This window comes from Monocercomonoides exilis (genome assembly GCF_001643675.1).
Source record: "Monocercomonoides exilis strain PA203 chromosome Unknown scaffold71-172346, whole genome shotgun sequence".
In the NCBI taxonomy this organism is placed as follows: Eukaryota; Preaxostyla; order Oxymonadida; family Polymastigidae; genus Monocercomonoides; species Monocercomonoides exilis.
The window spans coordinates 142,159-151,660 of NW_027150616.1; the positions used below are offsets into that span (position 1 = coordinate 142,159).

At 34.4% G+C, this 9,502-nt stretch overlaps 2 protein-coding genes across 2 annotated transcripts; one reads left to right on the forward strand and one right to left on the reverse strand.

Moving 5' to 3' along the window:
- Positions 1-571: 571 nt before the first annotated feature.
- On the forward strand, positions 572-2,733 carry MONOS_15824 (uncharacterized protein; the record flags this gene model as incomplete). Its single annotated transcript, XM_067868725.1, has 3 exons — positions 572-1,238; positions 1,509-2,324; positions 2,720-2,733. The coding sequence occupies 3 exons, from the start codon at positions 572-574 to the stop codon at positions 2,731-2,733; spliced, it is 1,497 nt and encodes a 498-aa protein (XP_067718828.1).
- A 2,518-nt stretch (positions 2,734-5,251) lies between these two features.
- Positions 5,252-6,060, reverse strand: MONOS_18375 (uncharacterized protein; the record flags this gene model as incomplete). The annotated part of the gene is made up of 2 exons (XM_067871390.1): positions 5,252-5,265; positions 5,661-6,060. The coding sequence occupies 2 exons, from the start codon at positions 6,058-6,060 to the stop codon at positions 5,252-5,254; spliced, it is 414 nt and encodes a 137-aa protein (XP_067718829.1).
- Between the last annotated feature and the right edge of the window lie 3,442 nt (positions 6,061-9,502).

Sequence of the window (9,502 nt, forward strand, 5' to 3'; positions counted from 1 at the left end):
ATTAATTTTTTTTTTAATTTTTTTTATTTTTCTTTTAAATTTTTCTATATCCTTTAATTTCTTATTTTCAATTTTTATTATTTTTCTTAATTTTTATAATTATTTTTATGAATTTTGATTTTTGCGATCGCATTTATAAGAGATGAAAGCGAATAGAATTTGAAAAGAAGGCGGAATATGGAAACAGAAGAAAAAGAGATTTTAGGGAAAAGACAGATGGCGAAGAATGTTGGAATACATTTCCATTTTGAGGTGCTGAAGGGAAAGATTCATTTCTATTATTTTACAAAAAACTTTTCAGAAGGTGCAAAAGAGGCAGGAAAATGGAATTTGATCTTTTCCGAGTTTATTTCAAAATTGTGGATAAATACAAGAGAAGCACATAGTAAATGGGTGAAGAGAAAGGAAGAATTATTGTGAATGAATCACACCTCTTCTCTTTTTGCCCATTCCTCTTAACTCCCTCGATATCCTTTGCTTCCCTCTCCAAACTCATTTTTTTTTCAACATTTTAACAGCATCTTCAGATTGTCCGTCCCCAGCAACTACATCAACCCAAGCTACATATTTTATGAACAGTTGCTCGTTCTCATCAGTTTGCAATGGGTATGATGGAGGGATTGTTCATTCCCTCAACAACCCCTATGCCTCTCTGACAGCCTCAAACACCTCATTTGTTGGGTGTTGTCGGACAAGAAACGTTGTATGTGAAGGAAATGCAGAGGTACCATTGAAACCAGACAGACAGAATGAAACATTCAATGGAGCTAATTCATTCACTTGGTGTGAATGGGATGGGTCGAAGACAACAGGAAAAGAGAATTCATACACCGATGGGGAGTCAAGTGGAGGGGCTATCTGCATGTACGGTCAATCAAACGCTTCTGTGTCTGTTTCTCATTGTGCGTTCAATGGATGCGTTGCATACAGTCGGGGCGGGGGAATAATGTGTGCAAGCATAAAAGAAGTTAAAATAGAGAACAATTCATTCAATGCATGCACAGCTCAAAATCAAGAAGGGGGCGGAATATTTATTCTATCAATTTCAGCATGTGCTCGGATCAGCGAGTGCGAATTTCAGAATTGCAAAGCAGTTTATAATGGAGGAGGGCTTTATCTTAATGATTTTCAGGTTTCAAGAACAGGATGCATTGAAGCAGAAAATGGAGAAGGTGAAAGTGCGTGTGTGTTTGACTGCAGTTTCACTTCATGCTCAATCTCAAGTACACAAGGTGGAGGTATGTGTTGTGCTACTGTTCCTGCTGCATTCAAAATGAGGAGCATTCAGTTTATTTCATGTTCGGCATTTTCATATGGAGGAGGATTATATTTTAATCCAAATAGACAAACAGATCTAAATAACGCATTCTATTGTTATTTTTTGTTCTTTCATGAATGCAAATGCTCGGCCAATCCTCCTTATGGCCACGATGTTCATTTTTATGATCGTTATGATTTTTTTAAGTTATCTGGAAATCCATTTCATGAATGTTACACAACGAATACAGATAGTAGGAGGGTATGTTATGGATATAATTACACGGGAAGTAGCTGGCTATTTCAACACACAGAAAAGAAGGATTGGTTGAAAGATAAAACGTTATATGTTTCGGTGAATGGAAATGATGCATCTCCGCTGTGTGGGGCAAATGAATCAAATCCGTGCAAAACGGTGAAGAAGGCGTTTGAGATGTGTGAGGTGCAGATAAGCTTGGCAATCACATTAATGGATGGGAATCACACAAGCGAGGCAACAACAATTGAGATTGGGACAAAGAAGATTTCAGTCATTGGGACAGGCAAAGATAAGAGTTCGATTGGAACAGGAGCCCTTTCATCGGGAGGAACGCTGTTCAGTGTTTCGACAGGTCATCTTGGCTTATTGCACATGAAGGTTGATTGTAACTCAAATTTAAGTCCTTCTATGCCGAGTGTGGTTGTGGTGTCTGATGGGAGTGGGTCACTCTCGTTGGAGGATGTTGTGATCACCACGAGTGTTTCTTCAGGAAACTATGTGATGTCGTCGTCAGTGTTTGTGGTGCCGCTGTCACAGCTGTCGATGGTTGATGTGGAGATCATAAATATGAATGTCTCAAAACCGTTGTTCTCTGAGCCGGATCCATCTTCTCCTTCTTCTTCTTCTTCATTGTCTTCATCTGCACTGTATCTGACAGCCACAGCATCAGGAGACAGCGTGCTGGTGAATGTGAAAGTGACGAATGTGAAGTTGACTGAAGGAGATGGGGTGGTTGTGGCAAAGAGTGTGAAGGCAGGAGAGACGTTCGGGATGATGAGCACGAGAACAGAAGGGGAGCAGAGTGGTTGTATGTTTGGGAAGGGTGATTCTGAGATGAATTTTTGGTCACATGTGAATTTGGAGGGAGGAATAAAAAATCATAGGTGCGTTGCGATTTTGTTTCTGTTTTGCTGCAACCCGTGCAACCCACATAAAATAAGCGCCATCACTGCTGCAAAACTCGAAATCTCCTGTTTTATCGAGGAGCAGAAAATCGGGTTTATTTGTGAAAAGGAAAGGAAGAAAGGCGACTTATTTGATGGAACATCAACGATTTATTTTTTCTTTGAAAAAAAAGAGTATTCGAATTATTTTGCCATTTTCGATGTTTTGCAAAAACAAAAAGTGGACAAGTTTCTTTGTTGAATCCTTCTATTTTTTCAATGTAACAATTCATATGATTTTTATTTTTTCATTCATTAGCCAACTGCTTTTGAATGATTTTTCAGACAACAAAGTTTTTCTTTAAAAAAACTTCAGATTTTTCTTTTTTCATTCTTTTTTTTTTTTAAATGTTATTTACACAGCATTTTTTTATAACAAAATAAAAAAAATCAAACAGTTCCCTTGTTTGAAAGGAAATATGAAATTTCGGAACAAACTGTTGAAGAACTTCAAAAATGATTTGTTGATGAACAAACAAACAAATGGATAAATGAATGGATGAATGGATGAAAATATGGAAAGGATGAATATTACCAGACAAGAGTATTTTCACAGCAACTGATGAATGAAAAAGGAAAACGATAACTTTTTTTTTGTATTTTTGTCAAATAATATCAAACTCTTCTGATTTGTCAATCATTCATTTTCATTTTGACAGGGGAAAATAAAAATGAAAACAATTATTCATTGAGAAATCAGGGGAATTAGAAAATGGGCTTTATCGTGATTTAAATGAGAAATATTTATCAAAATGAAAAATTAAAATAAAAAAAGAAATCAAAACTTTTTTATTAGAAATGATTATTTTTCATTGATATTTAACTATATATCCTTTTTTATATCCACCATAAGGCACTCAATGGCTTTCAAAATCATGATTTCAAAATTAATCACTCATATTGATTTTTTTAGAATTGAATGTTTCTTTTTTGTTTATTTTGATTTCATTTCTTTTTTACCAAAACAAATTATTCTTTCACAAAACGATGAAAAAGAAGTTTTTGAAATGTGCCAACACCGATTCATTTGTTCTTTTTATGTTTTTGTTTTCCAATTTCAATTTTGATAGTTTATTTTGATGAGGGAGATTGCTTATCTTATCTCATAAGTTTTCTGTCAAAAATATCGGTTTGAAATTGAGATTGGGACACTTTGAAATGGACACTTGAAAGTGATAACAGCATTGTGACAGTTCATTATTTGAATTTTTTTGTCTCAAATATAAGGTTTGTTTGGTTATTGAAATGCTTGGATCGTTTCAACTGAATATTCACAAAACAATCTCGAAAAACTGTGTGATCATCCATTCTCCAAATAATTTTCTGGTCTCATAAATCATTTTTTATCTTAATCTTAATTATTTCTTTTCATTTGATTCAAAATTTGTGGAATATATTTATTGTCTCATTCATAGAATATTTCTTTTTGAAAATTCATGAATGTCATTTCAAAAAATAAGTTTGATTGTTTCTTATATTTTGATGATTTTCATATTATAGCATTTCATTAAATCGAAAATATAAAGTTTGTAAAATACATTGAATGTGCTACTGCAATTTATTGAATGTGTTTGATGAGTTTAATCAAAAACCTTTGAAATAATACAAATAACCTTTTGATTACTTCGTTTGAGACTTTTCAAAAAGAAATTGAAATAGAATAAGATAATAAATCTAATCCACAAATATTGAACCAAATGAAAAGAAATAATCGAGATCAATATGGAAAATGATTTTTGAGATCAGAAAATAAATTGGAGAATGGATGATCATACAGCTTTTCGAGATTGACTTGTGAATATTCAGTTGAAGTGATATAGGCTTTTCAATAACCAAACAAACCTTATATTTGAGACAAAAAAATTCAAATAATGAACTGTCACAATGCTGTTATCACTTTCAAGTGTCCATTTCAAAGTGTCCCAATCTCAATTTCAAACCGATATTTTTGACAGAAAACTTATGAGATAAGATAAGCAATCTCCCTCATCAAAATAAACTATCAAAATTGAAATTGGAAAACAAAAACATAAAAAGAACAAATGAATCGGTGTTGGCACATTTCAAAAACTTCTTTTTCATCGTTTTGTGAAAGAATAATTTGTTTTGGTAAAAAAGAAATGAAATCAAAATAAACAAAAAAGAAACATTCAATTCTAAAAAAATCAATATGAGTGATTAATTTTGAAATCATGATTTTGAAAGCCATTGAGTGCCTTATGGTGGATATAAAAAAGGATATATAGTTAAATATCAATGAAAAATAATCATTTCTAATAAAAAAGTTTTGATTTCTTTTTTTATTTTAATTTTTCATTTTGATAAATATTTCTCATTTAAATCACGATAAAGCCCATTTTCTAATTCCCCTGATTTCTCAATGAATAATTGTTTTCATTTTTATTTTCCCCTGTCAAAATGAAAATGAATGATTGACAAATCAGAAGAGTTTGATATTATTTGACAAAAATACAAAAAAAAGTTATCGTTTTCCTTTTTCATTCATCAGTTGCTGTGAAAATACTCTTGTCTGGTAATATTCATCCTTTCCATATTTTCATCCATTCATCCATTCATTTATCCATTTGTTTGTTTGTTCATCAACAAATCATTTTTGAAGTTCTTCAACAGTTTGTTCCGAAATTTCATATTTCCTTTCAAACAAGGGAACTGTTTGATTTTTTTATTTTGTTATAAAAAAATGCTGTGTAAATAACATTTAAAAAAAAAAAGAATGAAAAAGAAAAATCTGAAGTTTTTTAAAGAAAAACTTTGTTGTCTGAAAAATCATTCAAAAGCAGTTGGCTAATGAATGAAAAAATAAAAATCATATGAATTGTTACATTGAAAAAATAGAAGGATTCAACAAAGAAACTTGTCCACTTTTTGTTTTTGCAAAACATCGAAAATGGCAAAATAATTCGAATACTCTTTTTTTTCAAAGAAAAAATAAATCGTTGATGTTCCATCAAATAAGTCGCCTTTCTTCCTTTCCTTTTCACAAATAAACCCGATTTTCTGCTCCTCGATAAAACAGGAGATTTCGAGTTTTGCAGCAGTGATGGCGCTTATTTTATGTGGGTTGCACGGGTTGCAGCAAAACAGAAACAAAATCGCAACGCACCTATGATTTTTTATTCTTCCCTCCAAATTCACATGTGACCAAAAATTCATCTCAGAATCACCCTTCCCAAACATACAACCACTCTGCTCCCCTTCTGTTCTCGTGCTCATCATCCCGAACGTCTCTCCTGCCTTCACACTCTTTGCCACAACCACCCCATCTCCTTCAGTCAACTTCACATTCGTCACTTTCACATTCACCAGCACGCTGTCTCCTGATGCTGTGGCTGTCAGATACAGTGCAGATGAAGACAATGAAGAAGAAGAAGAAGGAGAAGATGGATCCGGCTCAGAGAACAACGGTTTTGAGACATTCATATTTATGATCTCCACATCAACCATCGACAGCTGTGACAGCGGCACCACAAACACTGACGACGACATCACATAGTTTCCTGAAGAAACACTCGTGGTGATCACAACATCCTCCAACGAGAGTGACCCACTCCCATCAGACACCACAACCACACTCGGCATAGAAGGACTTAAATTTGAGTTACAATCAACCTTCATGTGCAATAAGCCAAGATGACCTGTCGAAACACTGAACAGCGTTCCTCCCGATGAAAGGGCTCCTGTTCCAATCGAACTCTTATCTTTGCCTGTCCCAATGACTGAAATCTTCTTTGTCCCAATCTCAATTGTTGTTGCCTCGCTTGTGTGATTCCCATCCATTAATGTGATTGCCAAGCTTATCTGCACCTCACACATCTCAAACGCCTTCTTCACCGTTTTGCACGGATTTGATTCATTTGCCCCACACAGCGGAGATGCATCATTTCCATTCACCGAAACATATAACGTTTTATCTTTCAACCAATCCTTCTTTTCTGTGTGTTGAAATAGCCAGCTACTTCCCGTGTAATTATATCCATAACATACCCTCCTACTATCTGTATTCGTTGTGTAACATTCATGAAATGGATTTCCAGATAACTTAAAAAAATCATAACGATCATAAAAATGAACATCGTGGCCATAAGGAGGATTGGCCGAGCATTTGCATTCATGAAAGAACAAAAAATAACAATAGAATGCGTTATTTAGATCTGTTTGTCTATTTGGATTAAAATATAATCCTCCTCCATATGAAAATGCCGAACATGAAATAAACTGAATGCTCCTCATTTTGAATGCAGCAGGAACAGTAGCACAACACATACCTCCACCTTGTGTACTTGAGATTGAGCATGAAGTGAAACTGCAGTCAAACACACACGCACTTTCACCTTCTCCATTTTCTGCTTCAATGCATCCTGTTCTTGAAACCTGAAAATCATTAAGATAAAGCCCTCCTCCATTATAAACTGCTTTGCAATTCTGAAATTCGCACTCGCTGATCCGAGCACATGCTGAAATTGATAGAATAAATATTCCGCCCCCTTCTTGATTTTGAGCTGTGCATGCATTGAATGAATTGTTCTCTATTTTAACTTCTTTTATGCTTGCACACATTATTCCCCCGCCCCGACTGTATGCAACGCATCCATTGAACGCACAATGAGAAACAGACACAGAAGCGTTTGATTGACCGTACATGCAGATAGCCCCTCCACTTGACTCCCCATCGGTGTATGAATTCTCTTTTCCTGTTGTCTTCGACCCATCCCATTCACACCAAGTGAATGAATTAGCTCCATTGAATGTTTCATTCTGTCTGTCTGGTTTCAATGGTACCTCTGCATTTCCTTCACATACAACGTTTCTTGTCCGACAACACCCAACAAATGAGGTGTTTGAGGCTGTCAGAGAGGCATAGGGGTTGTTGAGGGAATGAACAATCCCTCCATCATACCCATTGCAAACTGATGAGAACGAGCAACTGTTCATAAAATATGTAGCTTGGGTTGATGTAGTTGCTGGGGACGGACAATCTGAAGATGCTGTTAAAATGTTGAAAAAAAAATGAGTTTGGAGAGGGAAGCAAAGGATATCGAGGGAGTTAAGAGGAATGGGCAAAAAGAGAAGAGGTGTGATTCATTCACAATAATTCTTCCTTTCTCTTCACCCATTTACTATGTGCTTCTCTTGTATCTATCCGCAATTTTGTAATAAACTCGGAAAAGATCAAATTCCATTTTCCTGCCTCTTTTGCACCTTCTGAAAAGTTTTTTGTAAAATAATAGAAATGAATCTTTCCCTTCAGCACCTCAAAATGGAAATGTATTCCAACATTCTTCGCCATCTGTCTTTTCCCTAAAATCTCTTTTTCTTCTGTTTCCATATTCCGCCTTCTTTTCAAATTCTATTCGCTTTCATCTCTTATAAATGCGATCGCAAAAATCAAAATTCATAAAAATAATTATAAAAATTAAGAAAAATAATAAAAATTGAAAATAAGAAATTAAAGGATATAGAAAAATTTAAAAGAAAAATAAAAAAAATTAAAAAAAAAATTAATTAAAATAAATCATGTCATGAGCTTTTTGATAATGAATTTTCTTCACACATTTTTTCTAAATCATCGGCTCTTCTTCATATCCTCTTCCTCTCTAAATATTTCTCTGTACTGCCTACAAAACTCGTTTGCTTCGCCTTCGCTGCCTAAATAACTGCTAATAACTTCGCTTCCCTTCTTCCTCCTAAAAATATAGCCAAATTCCGGTCCTCGGCTTCGCTTTTGCTCAAATAACTCCGCCAACTTCATTCCAAAAAAAGAGACGAAGAAGAGGAGGAAGAGGCGAAAATGATAGTGACCAAGAAGTCGAAGAAGAGAGAGATGACACGACAACGAAGATAAAATATGTGTGTATGCAATAAAATTTGCTGATGCGGTGCAAATGAAAACAATGATGCCTAATACGAAGATGAAGAAAACGATGAGGCTGAAGGTGGAGAAAATGCTTTAGAGATCTTTAATGTCGGACATTTTCTGTCGAAGATGGCCTCAGCATCGCAGCCTCGTTCTCTGCTCCTGTGGATAACGCTTCGATGACATAAGGCTAAGGCAAGCGTTAAAATAGTTAAGATCCATTTTGCTTTTCATCCGCTTCCGGCTGCTTCTATGATGCCGAACTGGGCAAGTGCATACTTAACCTTACATGAAATTTTTTAAATATTTTTTATCAAAACAATAAAAAATATTATTACAAGCAATTATCAATTCAAATTAGCAGCGGAAAATTGTATATAAAAAATGAAATATTTTTTGAAAAGATCAAAAATACCATAATTAAAATTTTTCATTTGGGCACAAAATATGGAAATTTTGTTAATATGAGGATTTATAACAAAAATAATCGAATGTTTATTAATTATTTTTTCACCCATGTCTCTAGTTCCTGATAAGAAATCAGATGTTGCTGATTATAACAAGCTTTTTCAAGATTTAGAAAAGAGTTGGGAGTGGTTCATTCATATTATCAACTTAAATGAAACGAAAAAATGTCCATCTTGCAGAAGATACATGAAACTTACAACAGTTGATGAAACAAATCGATCATGGAGATGTTCAGCATGTAACAAATTCATTTCATATTTGAAGGAGACATCTTTTTATCGAAGTCATATCAAATTCAACTCAATATTTCTTATTCTTTTGCATTTCTGGCTGAAAATTCGAATTGATCAATGCTCATATATGACTGGAGTTGGTCGAAATACAGTCGGTTATTGGTATTCTGTTGCAAGAGCATCAATTGGAATTCGAATGTCGAGTGTGAGGTTTGCTCTTGGAGGAGAAGGATGCATTGTGGAAATAGATGAGGCAATTCTGAGAAAAAGAAAATTTCACAAAGGGAAAAAGAAGAAACAAATATGGCTTTTTGGTTCAGTGGAAAGAAAAGAAAATGATGAAATTGGAAAATGTTTAATAATCAGAGTTCCAAACAGAAAAAAGGAGACTCTGATTCCCATCATTGAAGCCAACATCCAGAAAGGAACAACGATTTACAGTGATGAGTGGGGCGCATATAAATGC